Source organism: Pocillopora damicornis, chromosome 13, assembly GCF_964200805.1.
Source record: "Pocillopora damicornis chromosome 13, jaPocDami1.2, whole genome shotgun sequence".
Taxonomy (NCBI): domain Eukaryota; kingdom Metazoa; phylum Cnidaria; class Anthozoa; order Scleractinia; family Pocilloporidae; genus Pocillopora; species Pocillopora damicornis.
The window spans coordinates 1988503-2003228 of NC_142682.1; the positions used below are offsets into that span (position 1 = coordinate 1988503).

The following is a 14726-nucleotide window of genomic DNA, read 5'->3' on the forward strand; positions in this document are numbered from 1 at the left end:
GGGAAAGGAAAAAAAAAAAAAAAAAAAAACATCCCCACGGGACCCTTCTTGGTATGGAATATATTCAGTTTGATTTCCGGTTGGTTGTACTGGTGTTGACGGTGGCAAATTGTGACAGCAGATTTTGAATTTCCACCCTCATTTAAAGTCTTTTATGGCTTTATTTTGTGTAACAAGTAACTTAAAACGTGCAAGACCTTTTATGTCGTTACTGAGATCGAGATCGATAAATACTTCTTCATCTAGAGATGTTCGACTCAAGTTGAAGACAGACGCCCAATCAATTTTTCATGCTGCTCTCGGCGCGGTTTCTCCTCAGGAGATGGTAAAAAATAACCTTTTGTTTCGTCAGAATATTCTCTCCATCATGGATCATGAATATGTTGTCGATAAAAATGTCTCCGTGGTTGCGTTTGGGAAAGCTGTGTTAGGAATGACTAAAGCAGTGGAGGATGTTCTGGGAGATCAGATTGTCCGGGGGGTGGCCAGTATTCCCGTAGGACTCCCCCACGCCATTAAGGTAGGTGTAGATCCACAATTAAACTTTTTCAGTGTTGGAGCAACAAATTCTCTTAATCCTTTACGTCCTACGAGTGAGCAAGACAGAAGTTTTCCTTACTATATCAATAAAATATCAAGCAGACAAACGATATACAATAAGAGGTTTATTAATTAGGGACTATTAATTGATCTAATACAAAATTCTTCTGCTAACTTTATATGAATTGTATAGTAGACAGTAAGAAGAATTATTTATAAAAATTTTGGAAGTAAAAAGGGTTTACTGATTTTAAACAAAATTTAATGCAGCTGGAGAGAACAATTGTATATCAAATCTTTGGTGTTGTTGAAAATGGTTGAAACGATATACATATTTGTTACTTCATACACAGGCTTCTGGCAATAAAGAACTGATTGAAAAGTCCACCCTCAGTGAGCTCAGCACAATAGAAATCATTGAAGGAGCAAAGAACAACCTTCCAGATGAAATGGCTCAATATGCCGCCAGCAGGATTAAAGAAGTAGCAGAAAGCATGAGCAACCAAGACATTCTTTTGGTCCTTATCTCAGGAGGGGGCTCAGCCCTCCTTCCATATCCTGTTGAGGGAATTACACTGGAGGAGAAATTGAAAACAATTAAAGTATTAGCATCAAGAGGGGCTACTATTCATGAGCTTAACACTGTGAGGAAAAACCTATCTGATATCAAAGGAGGAAAGTTGGCCGAAGCAGCCTTCCCTGCAAAGGTCTATATAACACTTAGTTTGATTAATACATTCATAAATTTTTCTGTCATGTTCCTCAGAATGGTAATTACTTGATCACTAACACACCAACCACAGATGGAATCACTGAATGGCCCAATAACTGACTGATTAATCTAAGCAATAACTTACTTAATAAATCAGGGACTGAGTCACTAATCAACTGACTCACTAGTGTGCTGATGCCCTGATTGATGGATTGTATATCAATTCTAACATTTTTTCTCAAACAGGTGGTGACACTCATTCTCTCAGATGTGATAGGTGATCCTCTTGACATCATTGCCAGTGGTCCAACAGTACCTGATCCATCAACTCCAGCAGATTGCTTAGAAATATTCAAGAAACTCAATGCAGAGGAAGAGATTCCAGATGCAGTTATTCAGTATCTACAGCAATCAAAACGGAAAACAGAGAAGCAGGAAAAAGTAGAACTGAATAATTTTTCTCATGTTCAGAATGTCATCATAGGAAGTAATCGCTTTGCGGTTGATGCTGCTGTGAAAAAAGCCCTAGTGCTTGGCTATGCACCTGTGGTGCTGTCCACGATGTTAAGTGGTGAAGCAAGAGATGTAGGAAAAATGTTCTCAGATGCAGCTAATTTAGCTTGGAATGGGCATCTGTCAAAAATGTCACCTTATGGCCAACATGTATTGACTAGCAGTATTGTTAATGAGATATTAAATGCACGTAATGAGCAAAAGCCAGTTTGCATCATTGGTGCTGGAGAAACCACAGTCACACTGAAAGGGAAAGGTATAGGGGGGCGTAACCAAGAGATGACACTCACATTAGCGATAGATATTTATGAAAATCTAGAACAGTTTTGTAATGATGAAAACAATGGTGGTTTGGTACTACTCAGTGCAGGAACAGATGGCCAAGATGGTCCCAACCCAGCTGCAGGAGCAATGGCAGATCCATATCAAATAACTGAAGCTAAAGAAGATGGACTTGATGCTAAACAGTTCTTGGAAAATAATGATTCTTTTTCCTTTTACTCAAAATTTAAAAATGGAAGGGACCATGTGGTGACTGGATTAACGGGAACTAATGTAATGGATATTCAGATTTTACTTGTATCTCCACCTTCATGACCACGGAAAAAGAGTGGTACATAAAGTGGTAGAAGACCCAGAGGGTGGGTCTGAGGGCTCTGAACCCCCACCCTATCAGACCCATAGGTTTTTTTTACTACTAATCTGCCAAAAAAATTCATACAAGGACAGGGTTGTATGTTACTTAATTCTCAACAGAAGAATTTCAGTTTATTTGTATTTAAATATTTCTTGACTTAACTGGGCTGTAGTGTAAATAGAAATTTCTGTCTTTTTTGAAATCGAAAGTCAGGTCCCTTCTTCCCTGGATTCACCCCTGTTCCTTGGTTTTGGTTCCCTCAACTAGCATGTAAAATGGTTTACCTTTAAAAGACAGTAGATAGCAAATAAAGTTTCCATTCAAGATGAATACTTGGATTTTTCAAAAATGCATTTTGGTGGTATAAATTATAAGGTTTGTATAAAATCATGTTCTTAGTAGTTGGGTGTCTGGCATATTGAAATTGAAATAAACATTTTGGATTAACAATAATTTTGTGTCTGAAGAAAAGGCTCAGTAAAAGTTCCGTTAGACATTGTTTTGTTTTATTTCTTCATTTTTTAAAAATCTGTTTGTTTGAACTGGGGTGTGCTCTATAGCCCATTTCTGACCTTTTAAACACAAACCTCAGCAGTACATTCAGGAGACAATTCACATTAATCCATATTTATTCATTTTTAAGCCCTAATTAAATGCCAAAGATATTGCTTTAGTTTTCATTTGGTGCAGGAAGCGAAAACTCGTCTGAAGTGGACAGTTTAGGAAAACCTTCTAAGATGTTCCGCTATCCTCTCGTTGAAGTCCATTCCAACATTATATAAGTACGATCTCTCATATTTCACGTTTCCAAATTTGGAAGATGACGCGCTTTCGAAAATACCTCGGGACCTCGGTAACCGAACGACGCTGTTGATTATTGATTCGAAGAAGAAAGAAATTTGAATCGGCCCATAGTTCGCCGAGTAATCGGTGCTTGAAAGGACAACCTGGAAAGAAATCTGTGATGGATGTGTAATCGAATTGCAAGAAATTCTGAAGAAAGCGTTATTGGTAGCTGATGAGCTTATCAGTAAGTTAGAATTTTTGATGAACAGTGAAGAGGGCTCGGATCGAACAGCTTTGTTCGAGCCGTTGATATTTTGTAAATGATAGGGCACTGATTCTGCAAGTGCAGCCTGAAAAATATGTTTGCAAAAGGTACAGTCTTCCCAGAGCTTCAATCAAGCTTTCCATTTTTTATATTCCTGCATCGCGAATACGTGTTATGAATAATTTTAGCCTCACTTAGCGATATACGGCTTCGATCGGCTAGCGCACTTTATTAGAGTTTATTTAGCCCATATTGTGTAGATTGCAGAGTGCGAATTCATTCAAGTAGTAGGAAACAGTTGCCAATATCTACGTCTGGTATCAAAACACAGGCTATCTTCTTTAGATTCTAAACCAGACTCATGAAGAAATCGTAATAACTCTGATGTATCAATACCGATAAATTTCACAAGGAAATATTTCAAACGAAAAAAACTGCCGTTACGGCCTTTGTTTTCATCTTATGTATTTGTAACCATGAAAACAAGGAAACGAAATCCGACCCTTGTAATGACACGTTTCTACATCGGTGTGACTTCCACTAGATTAACTTTTTCATCTCGCAGTATTTTTATCGCTTGGCAGTGTTTGGAACATTGATAGATTCTTATGCAGCATAATTCCGTTTAAATTGAAAACCGCAACAGGTTTGGTCGGTACACCATTCATGATGATTTCATTTAAACATCTGACTTCATCATCAAAAATGAAATTTTCAATCCCTCAAACATATATACATTCCAAATTATCCGTTTGACCTGAGGTAACAAGGAGAAACCAAATGGTAATTCAGATTGCAACAGGAGTGCTTACCTTCTGTTTTAAAAGAGGCCGTGTTGTGAACACATTGTATATGTATTCCAACCTTGCGTGTTGATAATTTTCTCTTACTTTTATTTCAGCCACTTTTCAATCATGGTGATCTTATCAAGAAGGCAAGAGTGGATCAGCTAAAAAAATTATTACCTTGGCGTGCATTAAGCCAAAAAGAGATAAAAGATGGATAAAACAGCATCTTTGTATTGTCTACCAATTGAAAGGACGTCTGCATCGTCCTGTTGGACATCGATCCCTCGATGTTGTTGTAACTGCCCACAGATGTCTGGAAATTCAAATCCACGTGAACAAAACTGCAACAAAAACTTTCTGAAGTGTACTCCTTGGAGAAAAAAATCACTTATAAGATCTACTTCAAGATGGACTTTTCTGGGATCAAATTCGTGTTTGCTAAGACTTTTACTGCTATTTTGGAGCCTACCAAACACTGTTGGCAGTGTTTTCAGTGGAATTATATCTGCAAAGGGTATACCAAAGCTTAGACTGTGGTGGATATTACTGATTGCCAGTCTGTTTGGCACAATTTTGTTACCAGTTGTATCAAGTCAAGAAAGTGTACAACCTAAACCATCTGTGAAAAGCAAAGTGCTGCCTAATGCGGTTGTCTATGTTGGATCTGTATTTAGTTACAATATTTCAGAGGATGTATTCGATTGCAATGTGAACAGCATTGTGGTAAGTTGCACCTAAAGTATACAGAGTTGGTGAATGTAGCTTATATTGCCACATTCCCTAATGTTTTGTTACCCAAAGCCGAGACAACACACCCCATTGGTAGAAAAAATTGTCCCATAGTGTTTCCTTGTCACCCCATACTACATGTAGATTGGCTCAATTTCATCATTAGTCATGACAATGTTTACATTCCCAATGGGAATGCTAAGTAGAGTACTGCATTTACATAAACATAATGTGAATGTGGTCCTAGACTGAGAATCCTGGTTAAAGAATAAGCCACAACTTTTTCAACCTGCAAATTAATTTTCTAGCCTGTGGATGCAAGGAACCTTTGATTGTGTTTTTGAATAATCCTTTTATTTTTGCAGGTTTCAGAAACAGCAGATAGATTTCTCTCACACTGGCTGTCATATAGCAGCAACAAGAAACAACTATATGGTGTTCCCTCAGATAAAGATAAGGGAACTTACAACATCCTAGTTGTAGCTTTGACAAAGGACACTTCACTGGGCGGCCATGTTTGTGGGTCACAGTCATTTTCCATTGTTGTTATGTCTATAAGTGAACAACTGCCAGTATCAGTTCATCTCAGCACTACAGGCTTTAGCAGCAATGATCACAAACCTGCCCTTGGTTTGTCATGTCCTCCTGGAACACAGGCAATCCTGGGAACAGTGGTGTTGAACATGGACGTACAAAGCCTTAATGGGCATCAGCGTATGATGTTAGTGGTTAAAATGGCTGACCATCTCAGTGTGGACTCTAGCAAATTAGGCTTCTTCTCAGGTGAGATTTCTAACCCAATAACACAACAACTAGACAATCCCACTGTTATAGCAGCTGGTGTGGGAGATGGTAGATTTGCCAAAGGCACAAGGAGTTTCATAACCTGGAACGTGGCATGTGGTGCATTAAAGCTGACAGATGTAGGTTTTTCAAAACTTGAAACTGCTGCTCAAGATGGAACCATTAGCACACTAATGGGTGTCCCAGTGGTGGGGTGGCATGTCTTGTCTGGAACTCAAAAAGACATGGTACGACGCAGAGTTCGAAGACAAGCACAGAGGATTATTGCTATTACTCCTACACCCTCTGCATCTAGTACTCCACCCTCAAGATTGTCAAATATGTCCACTTTGGTCATTGTCTCAAAAACTGTTATTTTAACATCTGCAAGCCAGAATTCCACAACTGTACTTCCAAGTGTTACACCAAACAGAACTGTTACCAAAACCACAAGTGTTAACATCAACTCAACATTGTTCAGTCAGTTAACAATGAAAAGTATTCAGTCTTCTACCACTGGCTTTAATTTGCCAGTGTCAAGCCTGCTAGTAAACAAAAGTATGTCATCATCCTCCAGCATACACCTCAACTTGACAGAGTCAAGTCAGCCACCAAACAAAACTGCTTTTGCATCATCTAGTCTAATTATCACATCTTCTAGTGTTAGCATCTATCCAACAACTTCAATTCAGTTGCCAAACAGGACTATTTTCCCATCTTATAGTGTGAGCATCAATTTAACAACTTCAAGTATTTTGTCAAACAGAACTATAATCCTATCTCCAAGTGTAAGTGTTAGCTTGACAACATCAAGTCAGTTACTCAGTGCCACAGTATTCAAGTCTTCAAGTGCTGTCAATATAAACACCAGCATAACAAGTATCTTAACCTCTTCAAAGCTTCTGTTGACAGTAAACAGTTCTTCTGCATCACGTCCAACAAACATCATTTCTGCCAATAGAACAATAACTATATCAGAGAGTCATACCCCATCTCTGAATTCAACATTTGTCACAAGAACACTGTCTTTTATACTTAGTGCTTCTTCACCCAACAAATCAACCATTGTGTCATCACAGAATAGATCAATCTTGAGTTCGCTGACAATGATAACACTGAATACAAGTCAAGCTGTAATTTCCTCAACTACAGTTCCTTCAGCATCCCAAGGAAACATTTCCATAGCAGTAACAGCATCTTCACTAACTGCATCTTTCAACAGAAGCACTCTAGTCACATCTCTTAGTATTTCATCAAGTTTTCCATCAGTTCTTACTACACTTCAGTCAACTTTTCCAACAACATCCACAGCAAAGTTAAATTCTTCAATTCCAAATGTGTCTTCATCAATGTTAATCACTCAAGCAACTGCATCAGTGACTGTAGTTCCAAGTAGCTTTATGCCTGTTGCTAACACATCACTGCTTATCACAAGTGCAGCCAGTCACACAAGTTTATCCACTGTGATATCCACTACCAGCTCAAATCTTTCATCCATCACATCAAAGAGTACTTTCTTGGCTTCTTCATCAAGTTTAATTTTGCTTCCTCCAAATACAACTTTGGTTGAAAATTTAACATCGTCTGCTAAGACAAGTTCCTTTGTAACAAGCAGCATGGTAATCTTGCCATCAACTCCTCAACCAGGAAACTCAACTGAATCAAAGGCAATTTCACCGATGCCAACGTCATCTTTGTTTACAAGCCTTGTTTCATCAACAATGAACAACACTGAGATATCATTGGACAAAACAAGTTCACTGGTCCCATCATTGTCAAGCACATCTTCAGTGATGTTGTCCAGTTCTGCAACACAGATGTCAAGTCCTTCCATGTTGCTTCTGAGTTCTACAATAGTCAACCAGACATCTGGGGTACAAATCTTCTCAAGCAGTACCTTGCAGCCCAATCTCACTTCCTCAAAAACTGCTGTTCTGCCATCATCGATGTCTTCACCTATTGTAACAAATGCAAGGTGAGAAACAAGAACTTTTCAATTACAAGCACAAGTAGACGTTGATAATGAGTTGTCCGAAGAGATAATGCAATTTTTAAATAAGTGTCAAAAATAATTTGGGATTACTTTGGTTTTGCCTTACTTCACCTGAGATTGGTCCCAAAAACTTGTCCTTCTTTCAAACCAATCAGATTCAAAAATAAGACCAATAGCTACCTGGTCATTCAGGTTTTCATCCACTTCAGACAGATTGCTTTTTTCAGGCTGAATTCTCATTGTTTTTTTTTTTCTTTTGTGGTATTTTCCTTTGTTCTGATTGGCTTTTGAGATCTAAGTGGGCTCTATCAAACATAGCTAAGAGTAAGCAATTAAGACTTTTGGCCAATAACAAGTCTGACAATGTTCTTTGGGGAAAGTTACTCGTTAGATCCAGTTAAACTTATGAGAATCCTTACATGTACATTCACCAAACTAGTTGTTCTTGCTTGTATCTATAATTGTCTGTTTGTTTTCACTGAATTTATTGTGTTTCATCTTGATTTTCAGCGAGGTGACATCTGTGAATGCAACTACCAGTAAGTCAACCTTGAATTTGTTTGATATAAAAAAAAAATTGGTGATTATCGTTAAATTATTTCTTAAGTGCACTCAAAACATCTCATCGTCAATCCTCAAACGCCTTCACCAACTATTCTTTAGTTAACCAGATCCTTCAAGGTTTCCTTTATCTGTTCAGAATTTTTTGCATCATATACATAGCAAAACGTTTCAAAGTACACGAATTGAAGTCTTTTTTTATATCTACCTTCACATCTTAGAACCATAGAGAAAAGAGATAATTTTGTACTTGTGATGCCAAATTAAGAGAGTACAGAATTTTACAAGAAGATTTTTACTTATTTGACGTATTTGCAGAGAGGGCAAGGGTACTCCCATAGGAATCAACAACTTTTCTGTAATTAGTAGCCACCACCCAGAAAACAGTGCAAAGACATGTACTATGTGTACACATGCAGTAACCTCTAACAAACGCGCCTAGGGCAACGGTCTCAGGAACAGAAAACTCTTTTCTTTAACACGCTATAATTTTGGAATATTTCCACCTGTTTGTTTTGTTTTGGTTTTTTTTTTCAAGCTAGTTTAACTCCAACTAACTTGATATATTCATAAAGCAAAAACACTAACTTTCCTCACAACTTTTCAGCCGACTTTTGCCCTTATCTTCTTTGATCGAAATTCTTCAAAACTTTTCATCTTTCTACTCATTTTCCTCTAACAAGTTTTTCTCCAAGTTGCTGATCTATCCTGTAACCTCACGCATTCAGCAGTGCGCCGAGCTCCAGAGTATGCAGCATGAAAAACTACATGAAGTGTCTGCATGCTCCTTCCTCGAATAAAGTATGGTAACTTTGACTGCATGGAAAAAACGGATGGAATTCTCATAATGTCGTATTTTGTTCCTAATCCATATTTTCATTTCAAAATTGACCTCCACAGCCAAGAGGACTGCATTGGTGAATTCAACATTTGAAATCAATAGGTCATCGTTTATCGCCGTAACTACGTCGGCGTTTCCGTTAACAAGGACGAGTGGTACCCGAAGTTTTCCGAGCACCTTCGTCGCTAATCGAAGTGTTTTCCCTACCATCACTTCGAAAGGATTTCAAAAATCGAGTGTTAACATTTCGTTCAGTCCAAAAATCACAACAACAGCGTTCGTATTTAGCACAATTTCACCATTGAGTACTTCTCAGTTTACCAGCATGTTTCCAAGCATTGATCTGAGACCGAACTTAACTAGAATTACAGACTCGTCGTTTTTCTCAATGTCTGTAAAACTGACTACAAGCTCTGAAGTTCCTGTGAATTCCACGATTGCTTCAAGTACTAAAGGAAGTCCTACAGCGGTATTAAGTGCTGTCACCAAATCTGTGGACTCAACTCTCTCAGCGAGGAGAACGACTTCATCGGCAATGTCTGTTGTTACCAGCTCAAGTGGACATTTTAACGTTAACTCCTCGTTGATGCCGTCAGTGCTCTCCAGTGGCAAACCGATTGTTGGATCGTCTTCCACGTTGATGGCAAATTTAAGCAGTTCAGTTCCTGTGTTGGAGTCAAGTACCGCATTTTCTGTTGTTTTTACCCCTGCAGACACCTCTGTAATGAATTTATCTACAACAGAGATGTCAACTACCCAAATCAGCCCTACAACTCTGTCGTCCATACCCACTTCAAGTTCAACATCCTCACTTCTAAATTCACAAGACCAGACAACTTTGCTCAGCAAAAGTGATGTTAGTGAGTCCAGCAGAATCGTGCAAAATTCGACGACGTTGTTCGGCGCAAGCAGAACTGTTTCGATGAATTTCAGTTCTCTTTCGTCGACCTCTTCATTAAGAAAATCAACTACTGGAATTGACAGCACAATGTCACGAATGTCCTCTGCCATAAGTGTGGTAACCTCTACTGTGGTATTACTACCCTCAATCACAGTCACTCCAACTTCTGTCACAGTCCCACCAACATCTGTCACAGAAATACTACCTTCAACTACAGTCATACCAACTTCTGCAACTGCGATACCAACCTCCGTTACAGATACTTTGATTCTTTCCACGCACGTTACTCGCGGCACGCGTGTAGTGAACTCCAGCAGCAGACTTGACAGTGTTTTCAGCAGGATACCCAGCTCTGTCCAGACGAGTGCCGCAGTCACACCCACGCCGGTGTACAGGACAACCAGCATCTTGGAGACCAGCGGTAAGATACCAATGAGTTTACGAATTGCACGTTCGCACCACGTTAAATTCATCGAGCACTGCACTCAATCACGCGTTAAGTTTATTCGTCATCTGAATCACATCCTTTGTCTATCCATATACGTCCACTGAGCCTTGACACCATTCCTTTCAAATCTCTGAATTTCCTCTCTCTCCTCACGGCTTAAATCTCTTTTTGATGTTGGTTTGCTCAATATCCACCTCTATCACGAGGCGTACATTCGAACACAAACCTTGACTCACTCTTTACTGTCAACAGGTCTACGCTTTTTCCTTAATTTTTTCTCGCGTCATTTTCTTTGTGATTCGTTTCTCGTACGTGTTGTTGTTTCATTGAAGTATTCTTATCCACTAATCGCATCAAACGCCACTGTATTGCTTGGTCGATGAACTTAAGAGAGCTGTGATGAGTTCTCCCGGCGCTTACCGGCCAGAGCAATTCAATTCAAGTCACCAAATGTTTCTTGCGTGACACTTTGTAATGTTAGCTTGTTTCCTCTCCAAGGTTCACCCTCTCTCGCGTCACACAATACAACGAAAAAGACTCTGAGAAGCACTGAAGTGATAGTGAACTCGTCCTCTACACCCAGTTACTCAATGGTTGGATCTCGAATGACCACTACTAAGTTTTCATCAGCACAAATTAACAGCACTACTGTCACGCAAGTTAATTTGACAGCTGTTACACATAGTTATGTGACACCTGTCACGCAGAGTAATTCTACATCTGTCACGCGATTCAGCACTCTTCAGAGTAGCACATTTGTAGTCACACCTTCCAAGTTTATTGGATCGTCGATAAAATCTAGAATTACTTTCTCGGACATAGTGAAAACTTCATCTATCACGCAAATAACTACTTTAAAGTTGATTCAGAGCAGTAAAACTAGCACTCGAACGCCGGTCATCACTGATTCAGGGATCAGAATCACGCAATCGACCGTGGAAATAGCAACATCTTCAAGGATTCCAACATTTTCATCATCAAGGTTCGAATCGATGGCAAAGAAAAGTAGTAAGACCGATAGTGCCGCGTCACGGATAGTGAGTAGCGTGACATCTCTCATGACATCAGGTGTGACACTTGATCGGACGTCTTCTGTTACTAGGCAAACAGAGTTCGCTGTCACGACACTTGTTTCAAAATCATCGACAAGGAAAAGTAGCGTGACCGATACTACCGGGTCACGGATAGTGAGTAGCGTGACATCTCTCATGACATCAGGAGTGACACTTGATCGGACGTCCTCTGTTACTCTGCAAACAGAGTTCGCTGTCGCGACACTTGTTTCAAAATCATCGTCAGGAACTCAGAAAACGTCGTCGGCGAGGTCGATAGTTAACGTGACAAAATCCTTGGATCAGAGCTTTGTGCCACCTTCACGAAGTATGACCTCATCTACCTTACGGTCGTCGGTTTTAAGGGGTCTAACAGCCTCTATATCTACAAGTATTTTAACATCAAGCACCAAATTCTTGACAGTTGTGACCAAATCAACCAAATTAGCAGCCACATCATCATCATCATCATTATCATCATCATTATCATCATCAACTACTACTACCACAGAGAAAGGCGCTCTTACATCAAAGCCCAGCTTAGTTGCTGAGACAAGTACTCCGCACAGATCTTTTACACTAACGACACTCAAAACAGTATCCTCGCCATCCTCTTTATTAGATAAATCTTCCGTTGGAAGCCGCATTCCGGCTCTCTCGCCTACAGCGGCTTCTTTCTCTTCACGTAAGTCTGGTGCAGACAACTCTTCCATGAGCTTTTCCTCTTTTGTCTCTGTGAAATTTCTAATCTCATACGGGACCTTAGTCAGTACTACCTCGTTTTCATTATCGCGCGCACCCACCTCATTTCGCGAAAATGTTTCCACTGTTGGTAATTCACAAAACCTCCGCTCGGATTCTCTTGTCACCCAATATCTTTCCACCCCTATTAACACTAACAACATAATCGACACCCCAAAACAAAGTTCCGGAAGTTTTCATACTAGCATCTCCCAAACTGTGGTTTTAGCTACAATCCCCCTGTCCTCAAAGCTAGTTCCTAATAGTGCAGTAATTTTCCCTCGTTCTTCTAACCATTCTGGCTTTTCTTTTCATTTTTCTTCCATTTTAGGTCCGCTTCCAAGTAGCTCATCTCTGTCTCCATCCAACTCGACCCAGACTGCAACACTGCCAGGCACAACTCGGACAATTAGCGTGTCACCATCGTCAACCTCTGTTGTCATACCAACCACTGCCCCGCCCAATTCACCCCCCGAGGTTATCAACAACTTGGGCCGGGTGATAGCCCCCGCAGGTGTGGCATTACATTATACCATACCCGAAGATACTTTTTATGATCGGGAGGACGGCGCCGACACGCGTAACCTGTCGCTTTCGATGAAACTTGCGAACGGTTCATCGATCCCGGAGGACTTTTGGTTGCAGTTTGACAGTGAAAGCCAGACTATCGACGGATTACCGCTAGACACGCATGTACCTGATGGGATTATGGGTCAGGTGCTGGTAGTGTATGCTCAAGATAGCCGCGGCGCTGAAGCCTTGGACGCCTTTGAGGTTTTGGTTGTTCCATCGGAAAATCCAGTTGTGCAAGAGTTAAACATCAGAATTACAAACGAGTTTGTCGAGTTTAGCCGCAACGTAGCTCAGAGGCTTTTACTGTTGAAAAAGATCGCATCATATTATGAGGATGCGGATGAATCAAACATAAGAGTGTTGAGTTTCAAAGCGGGATCAGTGATAATGTCATGGACGAATGACTCGTTACCGACAGAGAGATGCGACGAGGAAAAATTACAGTACGTTGCGAATAAGATACTACTTTCCAATGGCGAAGTAAGAACGGAATTTAGGGAGGCTTTAAAAGGCTTTCCATTGGTGAGTGCGAACGAGGAGCGAATGGGAGTTTGTAACGGATCTTACCCCGTCATAACTAATGCACCAATCGACGCAGGCGCACGAACGTCTAGTGAAGAAGGTGACTTGTGGTACAAGCATGTTCTCGTTGGTGTGCTCATCGTCATTGTTTTAATTGTCCTGGCCGTGCTACTGATCTGGTACTGTAGGAGACGGAGACCAAAACCTTCTAACGAGAAGCGTACCTTTAAGAAACGCAAGCCCATCATTCTGGAACCGGAGATTGAGTTAAAACCAATTCCTGGGAAACCACTTGTTCTACCGGATGATTCCCCGAGTTTCCCGCCATCATATATTTCGGAAACCTCGCTTGATAAGCCTGTTTCTTCTGATGAAGATGACGAAGAGGATTATGGGAAAGGTAGCCCTGGTGTTAGGTACGAGCCTCCCCCGCCTTTTTATGGAGTCCTCGATGACGAAGATCCTCGGAACACTCCTCCGCCGGCCTACCAGCTACCCCCAATGTTTTGAAGATTTTAGTTGCCACATGACACGAGTAAACTGGCGTTTTTTTCAGCAGACTTCTGAAACTAGGCACAAACTTTTGCAGCTAATGTGCTCTCGTATCTTGTCCTGTCTGCTCTCTAGAACAGAAAAAGGCGCAAAACTAGTTCTCTGAGGTGCTTCGAGATAAGGCGGTTTACGGGTCAAATCTCAAACGTTTGTTGCAGTTAAAGCTGAATTTAGCGTGGGAAAAAGGACATCTTAATTTTTATTTTAAGGACAACTATTTTTAAGTTCAATAACTTATGATTTAAATGTTCAACGAGAGTTCAGTTTTACATAAATTTAGGAGAATTTCTGAGATCTTTTTTACAATTGTAAATTTATCGTCGATCCAAATTTTATGTTTTCGAAACTTTTAGTCACGACCAGGATGTTGAAGATACTAATCGGTATTCAAACTGATACTTCAGTGAAAAAATGCCAAGTTACTTCTCTTGCTGAGAATGAAAATGAGATGAACCATGGGCAGTGAATGTTTTATTTTGATATTTGAACATTTCAACAAGAACGAATCTGAAAGAAGTGTAAGCAACACTGATAATCTCATTCTGTAAATAATAGCGCCGAAAATTTTTAGAACTTTGATGCAGTAGATAATATGTCAATTTGTACAAATTTTTGTTCTTGGCTCATACGACTGTAAGATAGCCAGGACTTGAAAAAAGAAATGAAAATTAGTGAAACCATCAACAGTGTCCAGTTTTTCAGCGCACGTTCGATATTTTAGTGCAAGCCCATGACAACTGATTCGAGGTCGAGAAACATTAAGCCGAGGCCATATTCTATACCTCAGAG

The 14726-nt window shown here is 40.0% G+C and overlaps 2 protein-coding genes across 6 annotated transcripts; both read left to right on the forward strand.

The window, feature by feature from the left end:
• Positions 1 to 39: 39 nt before the first annotated feature.
• LOC113677920 (glycerate kinase) lies at positions 40 to 2898 on the forward strand. The gene is made up of 3 exons (XM_027194782.2): positions 40 to 520; positions 894 to 1247; positions 1499 to 2898. The coding sequence occupies exons 1-3, from the start codon at positions 155 to 157 to the stop codon at positions 2360 to 2362; spliced, it is 1584 nt and encodes a 527-aa protein (XP_027050583.2). The 5' UTR covers positions 40 to 154; the 3' UTR covers positions 2363 to 2898.
• A 382-nt stretch (positions 2899 to 3280) lies between these two features.
• Positions 3281 to 14621, forward strand: LOC113677867 (uncharacterized). Of its 5 annotated transcripts, none has more exons than XM_027194709.2 (7): positions 3281 to 3560; positions 4355 to 4964; positions 5336 to 7728; positions 8257 to 8285; positions 9208 to 10470; positions 10996 to 12234; positions 12622 to 14621. In XM_027194709.2, the coding sequence occupies exons 2-7, from the start codon at positions 4452 to 4454 to the stop codon at positions 13893 to 13895; spliced, it is 6711 nt and encodes a 2236-aa protein (XP_027050510.2). In that variant the 5' UTR covers positions 3281 to 3560; positions 4355 to 4451; the 3' UTR covers positions 13896 to 14621. The 5 variants fall into 5 exon arrangements, with proteins under 5 accessions (XP_027050510.2, XP_027050509.2, XP_089047156.1 ...); XM_027194708.2 differs by having other exon boundaries at positions 3281 to 3432; XM_089191029.1 differs by lacking the exon at positions 3281 to 3560 and adding an exon at positions 3953 to 4236.
• The last annotated feature ends 105 nt before the right edge of the window (positions 14622 to 14726 follow it).

Coding starts and splice junctions, on each gene's coding strand:
- LOC113677867 (XM_027194709.2), top strand. CDS start 4,452: ATGGATAAAACAGCATCTTTGTATTGTCTACCAATTGAAAGGACGTCT. Junction 7,729..8,256: donor CCTATTGTAACAAATGCAAG/GTGAGAAACAAG, acceptor CTTGATTTTCAG/CGAGGTGACATCTGTGAATG. Junction 12,235..12,621: donor AGCGGCTTCTTTCTCTTCAC/GTAAGTCTGGTG, acceptor CTTCCATTTTAG/GTCCGCTTCCAAGTAGCTCA.
- LOC113677920 (XM_027194782.2), top strand. CDS start 155: ATGGCTTTATTTTGTGTAACAAGTAACTTAAAACGTGCAAGACCTTTT. Junction 521..893: donor GACTCCCCCACGCCATTAAG/GTAGGTGTAGAT, acceptor CTTCATACACAG/GCTTCTGGCAATAAAGAACT. Junction 1,248..1,498: donor AAGCAGCCTTCCCTGCAAAG/GTCTATATAACA, acceptor TTTCTCAAACAG/GTGGTGACACTCATTCTCTC.